This window comes from Trachemys scripta, chromosome 9 (genome assembly GCF_013100865.1).
Source record: "Trachemys scripta elegans isolate TJP31775 chromosome 9, CAS_Tse_1.0, whole genome shotgun sequence".
NCBI lineage: Eukaryota > Metazoa > Chordata > Testudines > Emydidae > Trachemys > Trachemys scripta.
In genome coordinates, this window is record NC_048306.1 from 71,506,652 (window position 1) to 71,532,471 (window position 25,820).

General features: G+C 42.4%; 2 protein-coding genes across 3 annotated transcripts in view; one reads left to right on the forward strand and one right to left on the reverse strand.

Moving 5' to 3' along the window:
* Nucleotides 1-16,026, forward strand: part of FBXO36 (F-box protein 36) — a 108,639-nt gene extending 92,613 nt beyond the window's left edge. The window contains exon 5 of the mRNA XM_034780794.1: nucleotides 14,976-16,026. Within this exon, the coding sequence (XP_034636685.1) occupies nucleotides 14,976-14,980 (5 nt within the window). The 3' untranslated portion in view covers nucleotides 14,981-16,026. The remainder of the gene's footprint in view (nucleotides 1-14,975) is intronic.
* Nucleotides 1-25,820, reverse strand: part of SLC16A14 (solute carrier family 16 member 14) — a 42,100-nt gene that overhangs the window by 10,911 nt on the left and 5,369 nt on the right. Inside the window, exons 2-4 of one of the 2 annotated variants that reach the window (XM_034780791.1) lie at nucleotides 14,614-14,890; nucleotides 10,753-10,896; nucleotides 3,309-4,304 (exon numbers count right to left, since the gene is read on the reverse strand). In XM_034780791.1, the coding sequence (XP_034636682.1) occupies nucleotides 3,309-4,304; nucleotides 10,753-10,896; nucleotides 14,614-14,875 (1,402 nt within the window). In that variant the 5' untranslated portion in view covers nucleotides 14,876-14,890. The remainder of the gene's footprint in view (nucleotides 1-3,308; nucleotides 4,305-10,752; nucleotides 10,897-14,613; nucleotides 14,891-25,820) is intronic. The other variant, XM_034780792.1, reaches the window with a different exon arrangement.

Genomic DNA, 25,820 nt, shown 5'->3' on the forward strand with positions numbered 1-25,820 from the left:
GTGTGGAGGTGCAGGGCAGAAGGCTGGGTGTTGGGGGAAGGTCAGGGCAGAGGGCTGGGGGTGTGTGGAGGTGCAGGGCAGAAGGCTGGGTGTTGGGGGGAGGTCAGGGCAGAGGGCTGGGGGTGTGTGGAGGTGCAGGGCAGAAGGATGGGTGTTGGGGGCAACTCGAGGTCAGAGCAGAAGGCTGAGTGTGTGGGTGGGTTAGGGCAGAGGGCTGGGGTGCTCGGCTCGTGGGGGTGCTCCCAGCCCCCTGCCCTGAGTGGCTCATGGCAGGAGGCTGGGAGGGATATTCCCTGTTCCACCCCCTTCCCTCAAGCCTGTCCCTATCTCTCTCTGCCTGCTCTACGGAGCTGTGTGCATGCTGCCGGTCTTCCCCCTCCCCATCACAAGGGCCATCGCGGGCAGGGAGAGGGAGGAGAAGGGGCAGAGGGGCCGGAACGCACCAAGCTGTGGGAAGAAGCGGGGGAGGAGGGAAGCTTAGCTGCCGCAGGACCAAGCTTCTGCATCCTGCCCCTGCAGGGGAGAGCGGTGGGTGGGGGGGCTGAGTGGGGCGGGGGGCCGGGACCTTTCCGGCCCCTCCTCCTCCTCCTCCTCTCACCGGGCAGGCAGCGTGCCACTCAGAATCGGCTCGCGTGCCGTGTTTGGCATGCGTGCCGTAGGTTGCCGACCCCTGGTCTAAACCATTGTGATAGCAGAGGTAACTTAACCAATCACCACCCTTACGCTATAGCTAATTTGCATGCAACAATTTTATTGGTTGTATGAGGCAGTTGGCGCAGATGGTGGATTATTTGGCCCAACTGACATACCCCGTGACAGCCCAACCATTCAGCAACTAGTTTAAGCTTAAGAGAGATGTCAGGGGAAATCAGTGTGGGGCAAGCTCTTGTTAAGCCTTGGCCTGTAGTAAAGAGATTAACAAAAGAGCCCAGTTTCAGGGTATGGGATTTGCCTGGTTTTTGTTTGTTTTAATTTGTTTCCCTCTGTTAGGGTTAATAAACTGGGATTTGGGTTTATATTCCTTAAGATTCTGGAAGTTTTAGGGTTGGAGCTGTGGGCTCCAGGTGACCCTGTGTAACTCCCTCAAGTCTTCTATTGGGGGAAGCTTTAGTTTGTGGCCACAGCTCATAGGAATGCTGCTAACAGATACTTCTGAAGAGATGCACTGAATCAATACATAGAATTTGTACTGTTAGGTTAGATCAGTGTTCCATCTGCTCCATTTCCTCTCACAGACAGTGGCCAGAATTAGATGCTTCTGAGGAAACCCCATAAAGGACAATTATGGAACAACTGCCAATGCAGCTCTGGCCATACAAATTTGTGGCTAACACCACCCTGTGTTGGGATATGTTGGCTCCTATGAAACATGGGCCTCTAGAAGAGGAGAAATTGAGTTTAAATTATTAAAATTCTGCCCAGGATCAACACAAGCAAGTCTTCTGGCAGATATGTTCCAATGAGAAATGGCTTTAAATGCTGCAGTTTTACTGAAAAGAGATATTTTAGAAAACATAGAAGAACTTGTTCTGTATATCTTCACATCCTGGTGTTCTGAGCTCAAATAATAAATAATTATTTAATTAAATATTCAAAAAAATATTATAAATTAAAAAAAATATTACTTAACAATATTAAGATTGTGGTAGATCACCTAAAAACTTGGAATGCAATATGTTTTCTATATTGAACAATCTCTAAAAATAGCTTCACTCTCTCCACTGAAAGGTTAGAATGAAGTAGAGCTCAAATTTGCAGAAGCTAACCAATGCTGGCCCCAAAATTATACCTGCCACAACCTGCATCTAACAGGTCTGAGCTAAAATAACACTGGAACTTAAAGCCCGCTGTTGTTTCACTTACTCTTAGCTATCGCCTCACTATTTCCTCTTTGGAATGCTTGATACCACATCTGTGTCAGGCAGGTTAAGTCAGGACACTGTTCCAACTGCTGTTTGTACAAGCACATTTCAATGCGCTGTCCACATTTCTTGTTCAAGGAAAACAAGGTTTTTAAGAACCCACATAGAGATAAACTCCTTCTAAGATCTTTCTCAAGAAGTATGAGATTAGCACAGTGACAGCCCATACGTCAATCTCAATTCCTTGACTGATGCAATTCAATTCTGCATTCAGATTGTTTCAAAAGGTTTGAAACGCAAAATAAACTCCTGTTCCCATGTTATCCACATTGGTTCATAATATAAAAGCAGAAGGGCTAGCTGTTTTAGAGCAATCACTGTATCTTTTTTTTTTTATTAAAGGCCAAATTCTCCCCTGAGACATGGGCATGTTAACTCTTACTGCGCTCAATTCTGGCTGACAGGGTTTGAGAGAATGCACAGTAGAGTTGTAGTTTTGCTACCCTTTGAAAGGATTCAGTATCTGCTCTCATCTACATCATTCCAGCACTACTGACAGGTACAGAGAAAGAGAGAGGGACTATAGCTCTCCCAATGCTGGTGGTGGCTCTAGCCCAGTTCAGTGTCCATGCTATCCCCAACTGAAGATGACCCATTGCACCTTATTGCTTTCTTCTGACTCATGCATCGAAAAAAGACAGTCAGAGTCTGGGCCAAAGTATTATTTTTAGGGAGTATTTTTGTCACCCGACTCCACATTCCTTTGTACTGGATAACTTACAATGAAGGGGCTTGATTCCCTCCAAGTTCATTTGAGGAGAGCTGTAGCAATGCCTGCAACTTCACTTCTCCCAGGGGTGAGGAAGCAACATGCAGTACAGTCCCAAAATTGGACTGTGTTGTCTGATAATTGGGCAAAGCCAAGGCAGCTGTTGATGAGCTCTATCAGCACATCCATTGGGCAGCCTATGCTGCTGGAGCACAAACACAATTTAAATCTACCTGGTGGACCCACCATAGAAGGTGATGGTACAAACCAGTCTGTGCACCCCCACGATGAAATCTCCCTCCCGTGATGCACAGTGGCAACCCCTACTACAGCAGATTTCTCATCTGGAAATATGCACGCTGCAGGTGTAAACTGTGATACACAAAACACAGGAGTAAATATGTTAACCCTTTCTATGCTAGAAAATTTGTATATACAATTATATTAAACAATATACCATAAAAATGACAGTTTGTAACAGAGCTAGAATGACTTGCAAGGATGGCAGTTTGTACTGAGGGTGCGGAATGTATTCTGTAAACACATACATGTAAAATGGGACACTAATCAGAGCCGGTGGCTGTAATTTTGTTATCCACATTATTATAATATCACAAATATATAATAATTCAGATATAATCACAGATGTATGTTGATTTGAAACTTGAATTATTTACCTGCAAACGGTGGTCCTAGCAGTGCAGATATCCCATTGGCACAAATGATGATGCCGTAAGCATTTGCAAGGTGCTCTATCCCCACTAAATCTTCAGTCACAACAGGCATTAGAGAAAAATACCCACTGGAAAATCCTATTAGGGCACAAACCATTGCCAGGCCAATATATGTATGCATTAATGGCAGAATAAGAATACAGATGACAAGAGTGAAGTTAGCTATCAGGAAGACATTCCAAGTACTGATGCAGGGTAAATCAGAGATAATTCCAAGGATCACCTTACCAAATATATGAACTATGGCTATAATCGAGGTCAAAGGAAACACATCATTCTGTGTGGATAAATTATACTGTTTGACAATTTCTGGAAGATGAATAAAAGGAATAACAAAGCTGCTATAGGCAAACAATGCCCAAAACACAAAAGCCACAAATACTCTATTGGTAAAAAGTGATGCAGCCCCAAAGTAGCTGGAATACCATGTTCCAAACCCCTTCTTGATTGTAACAGTCAGCTGGCTCACTCTCTTAAGAATGCAAAGAGCATACAAATTCTTTCCACGTCTGCTTTTACCTTTGCACTCCATAGCTTGAACGTTATCAAGCACTTTGTCATTAGCTGGCCCTTCTTTTTCCTCTTGCTCTTCATGTAATACCCCATTAGATTTTATGGGCTTTGCAGAGTGGAACAGAGCTTTTGCATGATAATCTTCACTATTGTTTCTCTCAACACCCTTTTCATTGGCATCCTTCTTGGAAGAAAGTGGCCTCATGAGCGCTCCGCAGACACACAGGTTCAGAGACACAGCACCCTGGATGAACATTGCATTCCTCCATCCAAATTCCTTACACAGATACTTCAGTAAAACGGTCATTAGAAATGTTCCAAACCCTGTTCCAGTGGTACTAAGTCCCTGAGCTAGTGCTCTTCTCTTCTGAAAATACTGTCCTACCATGACCACTGCAGGAAGATAAACCATGCCACTCCCAACACCTGTGAAAATAAAAACATCACATGCTACTCTACTGAAATCATCCAGATTTAGCAAGGTATACAGCAGGGGTACCCAAACTCTGCAGCAGCAAGAGCCACATTAGCAACATACCAGTAATACAAGGGCTATACCTAATTTCTATATAAATATAATAAATAAAAACTTTTCATTTATCATTTACTTTAATCCAATATTCATAGTACTTTCCAAACACAAATTAATTAATCCCTGAAAAGTAGGTATTGTCCCATTTTACATATAGAAAAACTGAGCCATATTGAGGCTAATGGCTGTAGATATTTTCAGAGGTGTTGAGCAGTCATATGTCAATATGACATCATCAGGAGCTGTGAGCGCTGAGCACTTCTCAAAATCAGGTCCCAAGTAACTTGCCCAAGGTTATGCAGCAAGTCAATGGTAGAGGTGGGAATAAATGTACATAGATTTTAATTTTTAATTGTATATGCACCCAGCCATAATATTTGCTTGTACCTGTATCTTATTTGACAGAAAATAGAAATTGCTTGATTTTTAAGTTAACGAGTGAAAAAACCTGCAGCTAGTGATTTTTTCCTCACTTTGCAACTACAGGGTGGGGTAACTGTAGGACACATTTTATGTGATAACTGATCCAAAGCCCATTGCAACACTGCATGCAACACAGTATAGACAGGTGTAATCATAGGCGATGACAGAGAGGAACATCTCTACTTAACTTTCAGGCTGTGAGGGAGGGGGCTGACAATGCCATTCCCTTTGCCCCCTCTCTGTCCCCTGATTTTTGCTGGCTGTGTAGGGGAGAGGACAGAGAGGAGAAGCTAAGAATAAAAGATATTACCACATCAGCTAATAGATAGGACTTGAGGCTGTGTGGCAGCTGTAATAATACTCTCCTGCCAACAGAGGGCTCTCTGTCCCCCCTTCTCCCATTGCTGGACAGGCATGGCAGGATCCTTATATGGGCCCTTCCCCTCCACCTATGAGGAGCTGAATGGGCGTGGCTCCCTCTATTCCCTTCCCTTAAGCTAAAACCAGGGGACACAGCTATGGGGGATGTGGGGCTAGGGCTACCCAGCGGGGGGGCAAGTGGGGCAGTTTGCCCCAGGCCCCACAGGGCCCCCCACGAGAATATAGTATTCTATAGTATGGAAGGGACCCCTGAAATTGCTTTGCCCCAGGCCCCCTGAATCCTCTGGGCAGCCCTGTGTGGGTCCAGGACAAAGGGGAGACAGCTGTTGGGGTGCACAGGCACTGAAGAGGACATAGGGGAAACCAAGAGGGATATTTTGGGAAAGGGACAAGAAGCTGGAAGGATGTGGGGGAGGTGAAAGAGCCTGGGGTGAGAGGCAGTTTGGGGAAGAGAGAATAAGGGGCTTTGAGTTGAGAGGGTTAGAATGAGTCTGGAGAAAAAGATGGGAGAGACTGGGGGAGATTCATGGAGATGAGCCTAGGAGTTGGGGAGAAGATATTGGAGGAGTTTGTTGGAAATGGGGGGGGGTGTCTAGAAAGACTACATCAAGAGGAGTTGGGAAGAGAAAAAAAATAAACTGATGACATTAGCACAATGGTTCTCAAACTTTTGTACTGGTGACCCCTTTCACATAGAAAGCCTCTGAGTATGACCCCTTCTTAAATATATAAAAAGTGTTTTTAATTTATAACACCATTATAGATGCTGGAGGCAAAGCGGGGCTTGGGGTGGAGGCTGACAGTTCATGACCCCCCATGTAAGAACCTTGTGACCCCCTGAGGGGTCCCAACTCGCAGTTTGAGAACCCCTGCATTAGTAGGAGGGTGGGCATGCAATGAGCCGCCTGAACACTACAGCACAGGATGGGAGCCAGTCAAAAATTGCACCGCTAGTAGGAGGCCAAGGTAAGTAAGTGCTGGGGGCCTTTTTTAAGGGCAATGGAGAGAAGAGAACAGGTGTGGTGACCTTTTTTGGTGTTGCAGTGAAGGGAGGTCTCATGGCATTGCAGGGGAATATCCCTGACCCCAATTTTTTACCAGAATTAGTCCACTGAGAGTGTCTCAGTTCTTCTCAATCTCATTTGAAACATCCAGTCAGATTTCTCTAGAGAACACAGATATGGTTTTCATGTTAGCTATTTATTTCTACATATTACATTCTACAGTTCAACAGTTTTGGTCTGGTTTCCTTGGACAGGATGAAAAAAAGAGAGAATTGATTCATTTGTACCTAAGGGTACTCCAGATATAAGGAAAGAGTCGTACAGGCAAGGCTCCCTGCCCTGATGAGAGTTAATTATACATCACTGTTTTGATATCATTGTGATCTCTAATAGAATCAATAAAATGATACCAAGTAGAATAGAAAAGCAGAAGAAAATTCTTTACAGAAATTCTGCAGATTTTGTGGAAATTTCTTTAAAGGATTTTTGGGGGTAGGCATCTTCATTTAGATCTCACCAAAATTTCCAAAAAGACTTCTTTTGTCCATATTCATCACTCTTGGCTTTTTCCACACACCTTGTAGTTTCTGATTTATCCTTTTGGGAAAGACCAAAAATCAAATCTTTTTTCCTCCAGTTGAGCTCAGCGAGAGCCTGAACTACACCTTGTTTCATGTTGCAAACACATCTTTCCAGAGGCATTACATCCAGAGCCTCTTCAATTGAAGTGTTGCTCAGATAAGAAGCACAAAAATTGTTCCTTAATTATTCCTTGCAGTCATTTCTGCCATCCTATCTCACAGCTGTGAATAACTACCTCCTGATGAGGGATTCTGGGATTAGAGGTACTCTAGTTTGTGACAGACAACCAGTGTGTTAAAAGCTCAGAGCATCTGAGAAGTTACAACAATCTACAATATGTGACTAAGTTATGTCAGACCTTACATGTCTTAATGAGTTTAGCAAGATAGGCCTTGTCACAGGGCAGCTGACCCCTTAAGGGGAGTTGGGCCCAGACTCATCTATGATGATTCAGCTACCTCCCAGCTGAGACTGAAAAGCTGGGGATCAGGTGATGATTATGAAAGCCAGCAAGTAGGCCATTTGGGAGACAGTTGTGAAACTAAAAGAGAAACTATAGGAAGCAGTTTGGTCTCTAGAACAGGGTAACTCCCAGGCGGAGAGCTGGTAGGAGAACTGAGGCAAGAGCTCCCAGGAGCAAGAAGGCTCTGGCAGGAAGCCCCTGGATTGGGGGGTAAGGGGGAAGAGGAGGGTTTGTGAATAATTCTCAGGCAGGTGTCCTGTAGAGTGGAAACCTGCAGGGAACAGTAGACCTTTGTAGAAAACTCTGGAGTAAGAGGTGGGGATGATTAATGTGCTGTGCTAGCTTTCTGTAGAAATAATAAAGCTAAAGGCCTGGGGAAAAGAGCCTGAACCAGATTCTGGGTGTGGTGTCATTCCATCCTGTTCTGGGGAGGCAGTCCAGCAGCCACCAGTTCCCTACAAGAAACTTCATCACCACTGGCATCCTACTGACACCTTTGGTGTACTAAAGCCATTGCTCAACAAAGGCTTATGTTCTTCCTCTGTCTATGCAAATAAAGATTTTTTTTTGTACATAAAGGATTTTTGCTTATGGTGTAGTGCTGTAAAGATGTAGTCCTCACCCTCAGCATATCACCACCTTTATAAGTTTAGTCATCTCTTAGGCTTGCTACAAATCCTTCATTTCAGTGGATATACATATACCAATTTATATTCGTCTACTGTGCTCATTAAAAGTGTAACTGGTTTTCCCGTTAACTGACATCCCTATGTCATTTTCTGAGAGAGAGCAAGAGAAATTATGTGGTATGGTAAAAAGGTTTGGCTGCATCTCAGTAAAGTTACACCAGGGTTGAATTTAGTTCATGGTATTACATTACATGGCCAAATCAAGTAGCTTTTACACAGGCAAAACTCCAGTTGTAACCAAAGGGAGGGTTGACTTCACAAGAACTATAGGATCAGGCCCTATATCTGGTCAGTCAGCTCCATTGCTTTTTTTCAAACTATGTCTCAACAAATAAATAATAATAATAAAAAAATAGAGCCAGTTGGAATTTTCCATCAGAATGACTGTTCTACAGAAAATGAAATTTAAGTTTGCTGAAAAATTTTGATTTTCTGCTGGGAAAATCTAAATGAAATATTTCATTTTGGGTTGGTTTGATCAGAATCAGGAGACTTGTATTTTGAACTGACCTGGAAAATTTTAAACTGCAATTCTCTATCAGCACATTGCATCATGGGAGTTCTAGTTCAGGCCCTCATTCTCTCCTACAGGACAGGCTCCCTAGAGGGTAAAGAGCTGGAGAGCCTCTAGGCTGAAGTGACCACCTTGTGAAAAGAACTGGAATCATGCTGGGTGAAGCACTACAACAAAAAGATGGACTTAGCCAGGAGGTACATCAGCTGATTGAAGCTAAGAGCTGCCTGGCCATAGATCCAAAGACATGGGACAGTGACAAAGCTACAAGGCAAAGCCACAACCACACCCTTGCTAAAAAAACCAAAGAGCTCTACCCCAAAGAAGGAGGAGGAAGATGAGGGTGATTTTCATATATTGAATATCCTCAATAAAATAGTGTGGCTGAAGAAAGAACAGAAGTGGGTATTGTTAAGTCAGATATTATAAGCTGTGGGCAAAACACTGCAATCTCTGGTTTTTTGGAAACCCTGAAAGGGATCTGAACCTGAACAGAGATATCCTTAACTTGGATGTGTGCATCCAGGGACACTCCTCTCCAGAAGATCAGGAGGCCACTACCACAGAAAAGTTTATTTGTGGTGAAATACCAGTTCTGTTAACAAGACAGGAGGTGGCAAAGAGATTCTACCATCTAGGTACACAGGTGCGTGGTGTAAATTATGACATGCCATGGACTATGGATGACCACATGCACCCTATGGGCTACCTACAACAGAGAGAACCTCAGATCCTGGTTACTTAAATTTTTCTGATGAAGATAAGGCTATTGCCAAGGACTGTTCCCATGATAAAGATATTGCCAAGCGTACTGGTTGATTTCCTGGTAGCAGCTAAACAAAAAGTGCCTCCCTGTTCGGGGAACATGGCTAAATGATAACTTTGATCGAGTCTACATTTTGGATATAGATTGGCTCTTGAGGGGGAAGCTTTGTGATAGCGCTGTGTCTGCCCTTTAAAGGCAGTTGTGCCTAGAGGTCAGCCCATGTAGATATATCTATATCTATAGATATAAAGTGTGTGTGTGTGTGTTTTATATATATATAAAGTGGTGCTTGGGAGGAAATCCCATCACTGTCTCTTTAAGAGCCCAGGACCAGGAGTCTTTCAGAGAGGGTGGGGCAGAGCTCCCCTCTCCCCCAACAAATTGCGGATAAACTGGGGGAAGGGAACCAGCATAAAGGTAGTCTCCTCCCTCATATCAGAGCAGACACCAGGAGATATCAGCAGGGAAAGGCTGATCTGTGGAGCACCTACAGGCCTATTTAAGGGAAAGTGCCAGCTGAGGGAGAAGCTGGCAAAGGCCCTACAGCTGACTAACCCACAACTCAGCTCCAGAGAGAAGAACTGAGGGCTCCACCTTAAGAAGGACCAGACTATTTGATTAAAAGAACCCACTTTCAGAGAGGAGAGCTGGGGAGGAACTTCAGTTTAAGGAGAGAGTGAGGGGGGAAAAATACAGCGCAGTTCCAAGTTGGGGACTCCTGCTTAAAGAAGCACAGAAAAGGAGGAATCCAAAGAAGGAACCGGGAAAGGTTCCAGAACAAAATAAGAAACTCTTTCCAGGCACAGGAAAGAAGAGTGTCTTGAAGGAAAGAACTAGCTGGACTGAGCCTGAGATGACAAATGCCCCCGCTGTATCTGAGTAAGGTCCTAGTTATGCTTATGACTGTTACTAATAAATGAGACCCTTGGAAGAGGGGGTGCCCTCTGACTAAAAAAGGTCTTTCTGGACTTGTTTATAAACCAAGGCAGGACCAGCCTGTGGTGCCATCCCTGACTGAAAGGTGGCATAGCTGGGTGACCTCTATGCCATCCCACTACTGACAAAACATCTTCACATGCTATATGATAGAACTTGCATGACAAAAATAGCCATTTGATCTGATGTTGCTCTCACTTTCACTGGTATAATTCTGTTAAAGACAATGGAGTTACACTAATGTAAAAATGGTGTGGAATAAAAATCAGGCCCATTGGACTACAATCTATCACATGCATCAGTATTAATTTGGAATAACTCCACTGACCTCAAAGTGAGAGCAGAACCTTGCCTATTATGTCTAAAACTATAGCACAATAACATTAGTCTGACTGTGCAAGCTGAATAAACTAAAAGAAAAATTGTTAAATGGATTTCCCCACCTAAAATCACTTTATCAGAAGTTTAAAAAAAATCAAATATTAAAATGACCCAAGAACGATCTTAGCTTCTTTCATGTTCTCAGCAAATGGACTGCCAGAAGACACTATTTAAAAGAATTTCCAAATATAAATATTGCTTACCAGCAGTCACGCCAAATGTAATGAAGAGGTAATGTACATTTGAGGCATAGGCACTCAATACCCAGCCTAGGGTATTCAAGATCCCGCCAATTATTGCTGTCTTGCGGCACCCACATGTGTTAATGAATAAACCAATGAAAGGACCTGTCACAGAACATGAAGAAGAATTTGCTAAAAGGTTTGTGTAAAGCCCTTATTGTGAAACTTATTAAAAGCCTTAATTATCATTTTCAAACAAAATATGAAACAGTGTAATTGAAATTGTTAAATGCAATTAAAAGGATTATTTTTTTCCTGTTAACCCCTTTAGACCCTCAAAAATGTCATTCAGTAAACCTCTCTAGACCCTTGGCTAATAACTCTGCCAATACCTGAATTCAAAGTTCTTTATTTCACCTGCAGTGGCTTATGATAATGCAAACACTTAGTAGACCACAGAATCCTGCTCCTAAATCCACTTCATGCTGCTGCAACCAAATTAACGAAAAACGGTCAGCAAAGAATTCCCCCTCAGCAGTTTAATTCTCTGCTAGAGGAAAGTCCGCAGTGATGGTGTAGCTGCTTCCCTGACCCAGCTACTCTCCCCAACCCCTGCTCCTCTGGGATGAGGGAACCGTAACTGCCTCCCTCTACCTGCAGTATTCCCCTCCCCCCACACTGTACTCTCAGGTGGAATGAAGATTCTAGCCACTGAATCTACATTCCTCAGGGGATTCATTAGGCAAGATGTGAGTTAAGCAGAAGACTAACTAATTTGTCTGTTGCAATGTCTGCTTCCATGCTCTAAAGAAGGATTTGCTCAACTCAGGGACCACATTCACATTGGCTTTCTCTCTCCCAGAGATGTGAGGATCCAGCTGAAATTAAACATTTTATCCAGTACAGCTGAGAAACACTGTGCTGTCTCAAAATGTGTGAAAATGAAGGCCAAATCTTACAGTAAAAATCCACCCTTTAGTTTGATTCGTTGCTATTTCACAGCCTCTGGAGAGGTGGAGATAATTTTATTTATTTATTTATTTACTTATGTATAAAATGTACTCTATTATGACTTACGTGCATGCGTAGAATTTAATAACATAATTGGTCCATTCCCCATTAACTAAATTCTTGAGAAAAGATGGGCCTTGTTCCATGCCTTAAAGATCAACAGATGGGCTTTTTTGGACAGCAGGGAAAATTAATTCTAAACTCTTGAGCTCTCCGGAACACCCTTTCAATAGCTCCCTGACACTTAAAATCTAGGGCCTGCCAGCTACAACACCCCAGTATACCTCCACTGCCAATGCAGCACATTTGAGTAGCTATATGCCTACTCACATGGATTTGCCAATGGTAAGTCACAGAGTATAATTTAGCAATCAATCATATCAAGCTGATTCTGGTCATTCTTTGAAGGATACTGTACATCCCTCAACACCTTGTAAATTTGGAAAACTTGTGAATGATGTAATCCATTTCCCAGATGTTTCACTCTAAACTATCCTTGATCCTCACGTCAACTTTCAGAAATGTCAAGCACCATGACACCCAGCAAACTTAGTGAGGAGGCAGATGACAGTAGTCTATGAACCACTGTCAAATACCATGGTGAAAGAACTCCACCATGTACAGTGAAAACAACATCCACAGTATAAGTCTTTTGTCACATTCAGGGCCATGCATATCTGTAGAATGTCCTCTGCTATGTATTTAGTAGTCATGAAGTAAGATTTGTATCTTGTGCAGTGGTTGATATTATTGCACATAAACATCCTGTTCCTTTGCTTATGAGATGTATGTTTTGCTTTTTTAATGTGATTCCTGCATCTGATTTAACAAAATTGTGCCTTTATTTTACCTAGGTACCTGAGTACCTAACAAAATTATAAGATTCAGCAGGATGTCAGAGTCTTTTAAATTGCACTGTGTCTTCTAATATTGTTCCTAAACTGTTGATGTTAGTGATTCAGACTCAGTGGATGGCCCTACACTGCTTGTTATGGATTGTGATTACATAGAACTTTCTGTTTAATCTATCATGGCACTTTGTCCTGTTGATCCCATTTGATGTTGTTATTTAACCACTCTTATAAATGTGTCACAGAGCCTGTAACAGGTATTATAGGATAATCTATTTACACTCAGGTGAAGGGGGAACAAATAAATGTGGTCTGTTTAACAGCCAAAATATGGCACCTTATATCCCTGGGAGTGCAGATCTGGAAAGCTCTCTCTCAGGCATACATGCAACAGACAAATACACCTGGCAGGTGGAGAAGGACTGGAATTGCTTCTGCAACCCTGTTGATCTAGATTAGCTTAGTCACTGTACAGATCTCTGAAAGTCAATATCTATCTATCTATCCTTTAAATAGCAAAGAGAGCAACATTCCCTGCACTGATTTAAGTATTAGTGATGGTATCAACTTTTGCAGAGGCAGGTGGTGCATCCCACCACTCAGCTGAAAATAAGAGGCCTGTCTGTAAAACTCTGACAAAGAAATATGTAAATAAGCACAGAGGATAAGTGGTTGAAGCTGATCTGACAGCTTTAGTGATTTTAATGACATTTTAACTATTATAAGCCTTTGAGACTTTGGAACTTAATTTTATCCCAAATTATCTTTATTGTTAATCATTGTTAATTATTAATGATTGACAATATTTCAACTAAAAGATATTTTAGTTACTTGTTTGCCTTTCATTCTTGAAGACCAAAAATAAACTACAGATTCTGAGTATTAGGAAGATACAGGGAAATGTGGACTGTCCTAGCATGATTCAAGATGTACCTTGCCCTCTGTGGGGTTTGGTCAAATCCTGCCCTGACTTGGACTCCTTGGCACCCCATTGAAGTAACTGAGATTGCACAGAGTTTAATCATGTAGGATGTGTACACCTAACTCCAACAATATCAACAGACATTTCACCTTACATCGAGCAGAGAATATACCAGTTTTTTCTGGGTTGAACTAAGACTTAATGGGACCCAGCTACACTAATATTTTGGGGTCTTTTAGGGACTCTTCCATCTTCTCCAAGCCCCCCTCTTCCAGGCAGGCTGTTCTTTCTAGTGGTACACACCTCAGACAGACTCTAAATATGATTCTACACTGCCTTGCACCTTGTGCTATCTTTTACACTTGTGTAAAGTGGGTATAAGACTTTGCACACATGTAAATGACAGCACAAAGCTTCAGATAGTGAAGAATCAGTCCCTAATTCTGTTCCTTCCAGCCTTACCTCTCGACCTCCCAAGCAGACTCTAAGACAGATTCCAAGATTTTTGGAGGGACTATTATTTTTCTCCCACTCCTGATCCTTCTGCCAACTGATTCAGACCAGACCAACCCAACAGGCAGTTAGCTGGCACCACTCAGAGCAGTAGGCAGTCATGTAACATATATCTTTCTCCTCGCCTCACTGTTGTTTCCCCCCAGCTTCACTGCTACTCCCTGCCTCCCTTTGACCACATGGCTCACATGCCAGCGTATGTCTACACTGCAAAGAAAAGCCTGTGGTGCCAAGGCTTAGACCCAAGGTCAATTGACTCAGGCTTGTGTGGCTTGGGCTGCAGGGCTAAGAGTAGCAGTGAAGACCTTAGAGCTCGGCCTGGAGCCCAAGTTCCAGAAGAAGGGGCTTGAAGCCTGGACTCCAACCCAAGTGGGAATGTCTAGGGGGCTATTTTTAGCCCCACAGCCCAAATCAGTTGCTATGGTAGACAACTGAATTTGGCCTCGTGACTTTAAAACTACAGTCCAAGAACACTATGGCCTACTCAGTTACCATATTTGAATAGTGCAAGAAAATACTTGGCATGGGGGGAGAATACTATGTTAAACCTATATAGTTTTGCAATATAATTATATTGGAACATACCTACGATCAATGTAATACCCATGCTAAGGGAGCTAACCCATGCAGTCAAGCCTCGACTTTGACTGAATTCTTCAAGCCATTCCATGTTAAGTATTCCAAGGGCCATTTGTGACCCCATGATGAGTATATGTACAAGGAAGGAAGAAAGCACAATCATCCAAGCCCATCCGCCATCAATGTTTGGATTAGGCTTAAGTGTCTTCGTCTTATCTTTTGAATCATCTTCAAAATCATATCCAATATCTTCTTGAGTGGTGCACATTTTCCCCACAGTATTCTGAAACAAACAAAATAAATGCTTTCAGTATGCACAGAAAACAGGTACAGGTTTGTAATAGTTATTTGTTTTTATTTTTTAACAGTTTAGATGAAACTAGTTCCCCAACCTATTTTCCAGCATTTGTTGGGGTTTCTGCATACAGGAACAGTATGGGGACCACAGGGCAGTATTATTCAGCCGCAATCTTAACTCCACTTCTACAAGTAAATAGGTAAGAGAGCCTCCGGCTAGATCTATGTTGCTAGAGCTGGTAAAAAAATGAAAAAATGTTGCACAAATATTTCTGAATTTGTTTTGCATTTTCAACATTTTGAAAAGTCACAAAGTGTCAACCAGCTCTATAGTTCCAAAAATGGGGGAGGGGGATTTTACAAACATTTTTTTCAAAGTTTCTTCTTTATTTTTTGTATTGAAATATTTTGAAAATTTACATTTTTGAAGCTCTAATTTTTTTTGACCACCTCTACGTACTGCTTTTCCATGAGAAAATCTGTGGGATTATGATTTTCATCTCTTTTAGCCAGTCTCAGGATAGCCCTGCCTACTCCACTCCCCCACACATTCCTGGGTTTCAGGAAGCAGGGATGGTATTGCAGAGGTGAATGGTACCCCTTTCTCCCATGTGGGAGGGATGAGAGCTACACATGGAGGGCTTGGGGCACGATTTAGATCATGATTTTTTTAAAAATGAAACAGTTTTATAACAAATTTGGACCATAGCCATGTTTTCACAATTCCATTTCAATGTGTCCTTCATGTGGTTTTCAGTAAAATAACAGCATTTCAATAAGTTTAAATATAAAATGCACATATAAAATAAAACACACTCTGTGTGTATATTGCTTGTATCTTTCTGGTTTTTGTACTTATCTATGCAATGTATGTCTGTTGACTATAATTTGCTTTGTTTGTCACTTTGGCCCAGATCCACAAGTAGATTGTGTCTTGTGTTCAAAATTCTAAAGCTTTTAATAAAAAGGAAATAATAAATAAAAGATAAATCAGATTACAATTGGTTTTCTCTGCAGAAAGAATGGTAATCTTGGGATTTATTATTTTTCGTGTTGATGGGACAAGGGTGAAAGAAGAAAATAATGAAAAAATATTTAGATTCCGTGATCTTCGAGATGTTTTGCTTACATAAATTATAGAGCAGGGGCCTGATCTTACCTTCCTTGCATAACTCAAGGTCCGATTAAAGTCAGTATGGTATACACCTCTACCCCGATATAACGTGAGCCGATATAAAACGGGTTCGCATGCAACGCGGTAAAGCAGCGCTCCTGCGGATCAGCGCATTAGCTCCCAGCCCCGGGGTGCTCCGCTTCCCGCCACCGGTGAGTGCGGGGAGGTTGGGGAAAGGAGGCCCCCCGTACTCACCGGCAGCGGCGGGAAGTGGAGCGCTGCAGCTGGGAGCTGGCGGAGTGGAGCAGCCTGGGGCCGGGCTGCTCCGCTTCCCGCCGCTGCCGGTGAGTACCTGTCAGGGGGCGGGACAGTTAAGGGATAGGGAGCGGGGGTGTTGGATAGGGGGTGAGGTCCTGGGGGTGATTAGGGATGGGGGTCTGTGGAGGGGGCGGTCAGGGGACAAGGAGCAGGGGGCCAAAGCAAGTTCGATATAACGCGGTCTCACCTATAGTGCGGTAAGATTTTTTGGTTCCGGAGGACTGCGTTATATGGGGGTAGAGGTGTATAATTATATTGTTAGGCTTTCAGTTATGCTGTCGTAAATCCATAGTAACTCCACTGAGATCAGTGAGTTGCTCCAAATATATGTCAGTGTAGATCAGAATCTAGCACAGTGGGAAGGTTTGGGTGCACAAGGTATGGAGGACTTGGTCTCAAATAAATTAAATTGACGTTTGGTTTGTTCTTTAGTCCCCACAAATGAAGAGCACAACCCAGAAATAATAAAAATAATTTCAAGTGACTCCACAGGCAATTTTTAACTGAACGAGTCAAGATGCAGAACCAACTCTCCATTTATCCTGTGACGTATTGAAATATTACAATACTATGGAGCACCACAGAGGTTTCCATGGAGACTGGGAACTTTAGTGGTACAAGTTACCAGATTAGGTGTGTTTTTTCTCTCTCCACCCTGAAGAAATGGAAACAGGAAGTGGCTTCAGAAACGGACAAAAGAAAATATATTAGAAACAGTGAAACAATTTCTGGTGGTTTTCCACGTACTCCATTTAATAGTATAATATGATTCTTGAAACAATAGCTACTTTTAAAAGATTAAATGCATAACTTATGTATATGTGTGATATTTTTCAATAAATAATAGACCTTATTCATCACTAACAAAATCCAGTTCCTGGACAATTCTAATGATACATTAAATTCAATGGAGCAAATGTTGCCTTCTAGTACATCTCAATGACATCGTTACACAAACAACAGTCAACACAGAAACAACAACAGCAGAGACATAATAATAGGCAAGGCACAAACAAGACAAAGCCCACAGAATGGTGACATCGGTAAGGCTATATAGGTATAAAGGAGGACAGAATTTGGCCCACTAGATAAAATTCTGCTCTGATTCACAGTGGTATAAATCAGAGTAATTCTACCAAAATAAGCGAAGTTACTCTGGATTTACACTGCTATAAATGAAAGGAAAATTGGGTCCAAAACATCTAAATTCATTAAAGCAAAAAGTAGTTTGCAACTGTTTCTGAACTTGTACAGTGTCTCATTAATGCCAAAAAATAAGAATCAACAAATAAAATTAACGGGTCATAGGCAAATATGATAGGACAAGCTACTATAATGAAGCAGTGCTCATGGCAATGAAGTATTACAGTAGTATTATGAGCAAGACTGACCTTAGGCATTTTGCTGCTCAAAGCAAACTTCAATATGTATACTGCCCTCCTTCCCTCAGGCCATGATATTTTACAAAAAGAAATAAATAAAAATCTATAAAGTAAGAGCAGTGAGTTTTGTCATTGTATTTCACCTCCCATTTCTAAAAGCAATCAAGAAGCTGGACTGAGTGTAATGTGAATAGGCAGTAACCATTTTTAGCAGGGTACACTTGGAAGTCTACTGTAACACAGCAAAATGTGTGGTACCACTTAAATTATCTACATGAACAGTTATCAAAACTCCAGGGTAAAGTAGAGTGGTTCTCCATCCAATGGATCTTAGGAGGAGCACTGGTAGAGGGCTTCTCTGTGCTAACTTAGCAATCTGACAACCTACGAAAAAATGTAGCTGCCCTGGGACAAAAATATTTTCTATAGTGACTGGGAAGAACTGTTGAAACTTTATAGACTTCATGTATTAAATTTTATTTTCAAATTAGTAAGAAGCTTTTGATAAAGAAAAGTGTAAGTGCCCATTGCCAAAGGATTATGTCAATATCAGGGCTCCTTCTGGGTTAAATTCTGTTTTCAAATACAGCAGTTTGTAGATCAGTGACATCACTCAAGATTTTACACTAGGGCAATGGTTCCCAAACTGGGGTTCACAAACTGTTACGGGGGTTCTCGGGGAAAAAATTCCCTAATGGCAGACAGAGCTGTCCATAGGGACCCCGGGCAGCACGGGGCCAGCAGCATGGCACCTTGGGGACTTCCAAGAGCTAAGCAGAGCAAAGCAAGCATATCTATCACACTGAGGAGATTTAAACTTCACCACTCCGTATACGAAATAGAAAGGGAGGTGGATATTTTTTGCTGTTTTTAAAATTAAATAGGCTGCTAGTGATTTTTTTAAATTATTATGAAGAACAAGTTTAAGCTTTGCTGTAATGTGCATTGTTTGTCTGGACTGATCAATACCTGAATGCTTGAGTAGGCGGAACAATTTGAGCTGGCTTCTTAAATACCTTCATGTTGTTTCATGTGTGATACTCCTCAATGAAACATAGGAGTCAGAGGCACCATTACGGGGGGGCGACGAGGGTCATGTGCCACCCCCTGTCGGCGCCCCTCCCATCCCCCACGGGTCCCTCCCCTTTTTTCCATTGGCCCCCGTGGACCTCCCCACTTTTCTGGTGGTGCCCCCCCAGGCCCTGGGGTGCATGGGGGCTTTGCCCCTGTACCCCTTTTTTCTACTGGTGCCTCTGATAGGACCATTGTCTTATAACAGGCTTAATCAAAATGATACAAGCTACAAAAGTGAGATCTTGGAAGAGTGATCTTGGAAATATAAAATTTGTTTTTATGACACACTATTTATTACACACTATTTATTAATTATTATTTATCATTACAGTATTTTTATTATATTATGAAAATGGCAACACTATTCCACAATCTCACTTTTGTAGCTTGTATCACTTTTGATTAAGCCTGCTTTTAAATTATTATAAAGACTGCCAGGGGTTGAAAGAGGGATCTCACCCACTTTTTAAGATGTGCAGGAGGGAAGCTCATTCTGATGCACCTTAAAAGTTCCACAAAGATTTACAAGTGAGAAATTATCTCCTGTGAATTTCCTAAAGTGCCCAGGAAAGAGGTTCCCTCCTGCAGACCTTCTAATGAGTGAGGCAGGGAGTTCTGGTAGTGGCTATCCGAACACTTCCAGATTATGGCATTTACACATGCTATTGCCAATTATTTGCAAGCCAGCAGAGCTTCAAAGTTGTCAAAAGCAAAACTTCTTTTTTATGTTTTGCCTCTACATAAAAACTATATTTAGCAGATTAAGTAATCAGAATTTTAAAAAATGCAGACGTCAAGGTTATTCAGCCCTACCTTAACTCTGATCCCTTTTACATATGCATCATGATATAAGGTTAGTTCCTTGGGTGTTGTAAATTGGTGTTGTCAGTGGAGCTAAGAGTGGTTTACACTAACAGAAGATTTGGCCACTGATTTTAATTATGTGATCATTTACTTCTTCCAGTACATGTGTAGCTTCTTGCAATACACCATACTAGTGTGTGTGTGCCAGTCAGAGCTAATTAGTCACTTATATGAAAAATATACAGAAAGCTGGACTTGCACAATATATACTATAGATTAAGTATAACAAAACAATAGTGAAAAATTGCTTGCATATGTAAGTGGTCTAAGTTTGTAGCTCAGTTACCTTCATAGTTAACTGCCTCACCGGCTGCACTGCAACTCAGGAACACAGGGACATGTCTGTGTTCAGCTGAGGTAACTCCACAGTGAAATGCCTCATTCACTGAATTATGTGTAAAAAAGCTTGCTCTGCTAGTTGAAAGACAAACCTAAATACATGGCTGCTGATTATGGGTTAGATTGTCACTAGTCCTCACCAGGCCACATAGGGGAGTAGGAAGGAATAAAGACCACTACGTGCATGAGAGCAGGGACTCCATACTTCCCCTCACAATCAAATGGTCTGGAGGAATTGGGGAGTGCCATAGCTGTGCTCCACTACACCAGCTAGTGGAAATGGTCAGGCACCAGCAGATGTACCCTGAAAAGGAGTAAAGTGATTTAATAACCACTTGTCTTCAAAGCAACAGGGGAAGAAGAGAGGGATTATGCCTCTGAGTTACAGTTCCTTCCTGGAGTTCTTCCTGCGTGGTAAAGCTACACACTACCCTTTACAAAGGGCTCAGTGAGCCTAAAGCAGGAATCTCAAATACGCGGTCCGCGGAGTTATTTGCTGCTCCACCCCCCCCGCCCCCGGAGTTATTTCCTGCGCCTGCCAAGCTCCCCTCACCCGCCGTGCCCCCAGCGCTCCACGTCCCCACTCCTCTGCTTATCTCCAGGCACTTCCCTGTTTGGCGGCACTTAGCGCTTTCCAGGCGGGAGGGGGAAAAGCGGGAAACCGCGTGCTCAGGGGAGGAGGCAGGGCAGGGGGGGGATTTGGGGAAGGGATTGGAATAGGGGCAGGGAGGGAGCAGAGTTGGGGTGAGGACTTTGGGGAAGGGGTTGGAATGGGGGCGGGGAAGGGGTGGGAAAAGGCAGGGCCTCATGGAAGGGGTGGAGTGGGGTTGGGCGGGGGAGGAGGGCTTTTGTATCTTTATATGAAAAGGTGTCAGTGATGCAGCCCTTGGGCCAATGTACTAGTCCTTATGTGGCCCTCGTGGTGATTTGAGTTTGAGATCCCTGGCTTAAAGGCTCAGTTTATCCCTATATTGAAATTCATTGGGCCAGATCCTCAACTGATGTAAATCAGTGTAGCTCCATTTATTCTGTTTTACATCAGCTGAGGATCTGGCCCATACACAAGAGAGAAGAGAACTAATTGTATAAAAAGTCTAAGTCAATAGAGATCTACTGAATGATTATGGTAATGAACATAGTGAGGGATACCAGGATGAAAAAAATGCAATATATTACACCATTTGTCTAAGGTTGTAGAAAATAATGTATGATTGACATTATAATTAATTGTTTCAGAAATAATATGTCATCATGTCACTAAAGATTGCCCATAAGTGTGAATCTGTGAAGGTTGAATATGGAACCCTAGTTTTTGTATTTCCTGATCTCAAGTGCTTAACTGTGCAGCTTTTCCATAGATTTTTGTATGGAATCCACACAGTGATATTAATGGCCTAAATTTCAAAAATAAATTTCAGTGCCATAAGTTTTGAGTGCACAGTTTGAAACACCTTAAAGGGCCTGGTTTTCAGAAATGCTCAGCACCTGCTCTCTCACAGTCAAGCCCTATAAACTATCTCAGATTGCCCAAAGATTGAGGCACCCCAAACCACTAGTCATTGAAAAAGTAGTCTTGATTTATCTATATGGGGGTTATATATTCACTGAACATTATATCAAACTTCCTAAATTCTGATAATGTACATAGTCATTTTTTCTTTTTTGACAGGAATGAATGTTGTGATTTTTAAATATTTTTTATTTATTTTTAATTTATTTAATATAATTTTTATTTAATATTTAAATATTTTTAAAATAATTTAAAACAAAAATAACTTAAAGCAGTAACATTTTTTTCAGTGGGACTTATGTCCAGCAATGATACTCATCCTATTTACAATAGCAAAGAAACTGCTCACTTAACAACAGTAAGGATGGACCCAGACAAATAAACTGATATAACAAAGTGATCTGAGTTAGTGCCAGACTTGCAACAACATCCATTAGCCCTGGGTAATAGGGAAATGCTTATTTTTACCCTCTATGAACTGGATTCTTTCTCACTTTTGCACTATTAACCTCCCTTCATGTTTATATTTAGTCCAGAATCTGTATGTAAATACATCCACAAGCAGGAAAGGTCACTTGCAATACTTGTGCAAACTCTCAAATGCTGAACAGAGCTAGGATTGGACATTTGGCTGCTCTCCTCACTCATGACTCAGCACACCCTTGACCTATTACATTGTGGATGTATCTCACTAGAATATAGTTCCTTAGAAGCCAGAAAAGCAGAGGAGACTCTTTGCAACTGCAAAATCGTAAAGAAATTATAGCACAAGTGCCAACAGCTTATATGCAAAGCAATACATATTTCCCCCAAGCAAACAAGATTGTGAGATCCACAGTCACAACAACAAAGCATGATACCCCCATCCTGACTCCCTTCACCTGTGACTGGGTTTGGATGTGGCAGTAGCTTCTAAGAGCCAGTCAGAAGAGCTCGGAATCAGTTTTCAAATGCTCAGCGCCCATAAGTGGTGCCAAATCTTCAAAAGAGCTCAGCTCCCATTTAGGCACATTAATAAGGACCAGATTTTTCAAAGTGCTCAGCACCTAGCAACTCCTTCTGTGAAACAAGGCTAGATTTTCAAGGGCTCCTCATCCAGTGTGCACCCAACATAGCAGTGTCATCTACTAGATAGGACTCATAAAGTCTCATGGGAGTTCTGCATGCAGGACTGTCAGGTGTCTGCCTATCTCACTTAACTCATTGAGGAGAATGAGAAGCAACTTTTGCATGATGTTAACTGCCTTCTCGGGTGAATTAATAGTTTAATAAATATTAATGCCAGAAAGAACTATTATCATCATCTACTCTGACCTCCTGTATAACTCAGGCCCTAGATTTCATCCAGTGATTCCTGCATCTAGCACTACAACTTGTGGTTGAACTAAAGCATATATTTTTGAAAGACATCAAGTCTTGATTTAAAGAGTATAAGTGTGACATTCTGCACCTTGGGGGAACATCCTACACCCCCATGTTCATCTTTATAAAATGATTGTGTGCTATCCAATGCAAAGTTTGTCATGTTGGGTGTCTTCGGAAGGCTCATGATGCACTGAGCATGTTTGTTATAGTGATGTTATAGTAATTGTTACAGTAATGTTATAGGTTATAATTTCATGTATGTAGTTATGAGGCTGAAAATATATCCTCATGGCTTAAAGCAAGCCCATGCAAAAACTCTCCAAGAACAGAGAGGCAATTCACACCTCATCAGGGCATGGATGGGACAAACCCAGACCAGCCTCACAGGAACAATGGACACTGGCCTAGGCAGCAAAAAAAGAATCTGTTAGTCTCTAAAGGGAGTCACCCCCCTTCCTTTGGTCAGTTTGGAACTGCGATGAGGTAATGCTCACCTGACTCTGAAGGCAGGGGAGCAAAGCCAAGAGGAAAGAAAGGACATGATAAAAGGGAGAGACATTTTGCCATGCTCTCTCTCTTCCACCTACATCTACAGACATCACCACCACCAAGCGACTGAAACACTGATCAAAGGGGAGACCCTGACTGAAAAGTAACCAGCCAGCCTTTGGTGAGAAGTATCTAAGTTTTTAAGGACACTGAAAGTGTTAAGATCAACTTAGAATACATTTTGCTTTTATTTCATTTGACCAAATCTGACTGGGTATGTTTTAACTTATAATTACTTAAAATCTATCTTTATGGCTAATAAATCTGTTTGTTTATTCTACCTGAAGCAGTGCATTTTGTTTGCAGTGTGTCAGAGGCGCCAGTTGGTATAACAAGCCTGGTACATATCAATTTCTTTGTTAAATTGACAAACTCATATAAGCTTGCAGTGTTCAGCGGGCATAACTGGACACTGCAAGACGGAGGTTCCTAGGGTTGTGTCTGGGACTGGAGATATTGGCTAGTGTCATTCGCTTGCAAGTAGCTGGGAGCAGCTTACACGCCAGAGGCTGTGCGTGAACAGCCCAGGAGTGGGGGTTCTCACAGCAGAGCAGGGTAAGGCTGGCTTCCACAGTCAAGGATTGAAGTGGCCTAGCAGATCACTGGTCCAGAGAACACCAGAGGGGAACATCACAATAAGTGATGGAGAATTTACCATATCCCCAGGTAACCTGTTCCAGTGGTTGATTATCTTTAATGTTAAAATTATAGAATATTGCACTTCTATAGCAACTTCCATCAAAGAACTCTAATTGTTTTATAAATAGTAACGAATTTGGCCTCACAGCACCCCAGCTGGGTACCCTAAATAGTAATATCCCCATTTTACCATGGCATAGAAAAGTTAAGGGTGACATTTACAAAGTGGCCTCCAATTTTGGGTACTTTAATTTTTGGTTGCCCAGCCTGAAACACATGTAGTCTGATTTTCAGGTTAACACCTCATTAACTTCAGTGGACATGTGAATATTCAGCACTTAGATAAATCATGCCTAAGGTGTCTTCACTTGCATGAAAGGCAAATCTAGTGCGGAGATTTCTTTTGAAAATTTTGGGCTAAGTGAGTTGGCCAAGGTCATGCAGGAAGTCTGTGGCAGAATCAGAGCAGGAACGCAGGTCTCCATGCTCCTCAACTACAACACTATCTTTCTTGCTCTCTGGCTATTTTTCTCACTCTTTGATGTTGTTATAGGATCTGTATGGTGGATCTTGTTCCTGATGTTATTCTCTCCCTAGGAGCATGTAACATGGTTATTAGGGGAAGCAGAATATGGATCTAAGATCTGAGAACAGATTTTTTTTTCTCCCATTGGAGTCCAGTAAAGGAGGGCCTTACATCCAATGAAATGTTTGTTGTGGAAATGGTTTCAGAAAATAGTCTTGGAGATGCCTATTTTTTCCAGATTGTACATGTGAGGTTTCCAGGATTCAGATCCTATGTCCCCCCAAAATTTAAATCAGGACCATTGACTCAGAAAGTAATACCACATAGTGAGTTTCTCAGAACTTCAGCCTCCGCAGACAGACACACAGACAGAGGCCGGCAGACCCTAGAGATCACTGAATGCAAAGGGGTTAACGCTTGCCCCTGAGGCCTGGTCTACACTACGGGTTTAGGTCGACTTTAGCAGCGTTAAACCGAATTAAGCCTGGACACGTCCACACAACGAGGCCCTTTCTTTCGACTTAAAGGGCCCTTTAAACCGGTTTCTTTACACCACCTCCGACGAGGGGATTAGCGATAAAACCGGCCTTTGCGGGTCGGAATTGGGGTAGTGTGGACGGAATTCGATGTTATTGGCCTCCGGGAGCTATCCCACAGTGCTTCATTGTGACCGCTCTGGACAGCGCTCTCAACTCAGATGCACTGACCAGGTAGACAGGAAAAGACCCGCGAAGGTTTGAATTTCATTTCCTGTTTGCCCAGCGTGGAGAGCACAGGTGACCACGCAGAGCTCATCAGCACAGGTAACCGTCATGGAGTCCTCCCAGGATCGCAAAAGAGCTCCAGCATGGACCGAACGGGAGGTACGAGATCTGCTCGCCATATGGGGAGATGAAGCAGTGATAGCTGAACTCCGTAGCAGTAAAAGAAATGGAAAAGTATTAGAAAAGATCTCCAAGGCCATGAAGGACCGAGGCCATAACAGGGACACACAGCAGTGCCGCGTGAAAATTAAGGAGCTAAGGCAAGCCTACCACAAAGCCAGAGAAGCAAACGGAAGGTCCGGGGCAGAGCCGCAAACTTGCCGCTACTACGCGGAGCTGCATGCGATCCTAGGGGGTGCAGCCACCACTACCCCAACCGTGTGCTATGACTCTCTCACTGGAGAAACACACAGGGAAGACGGTTCGGGGAACGAGGAAGATGACGATGGAGGTACTGTAGGTAGCTCACAGC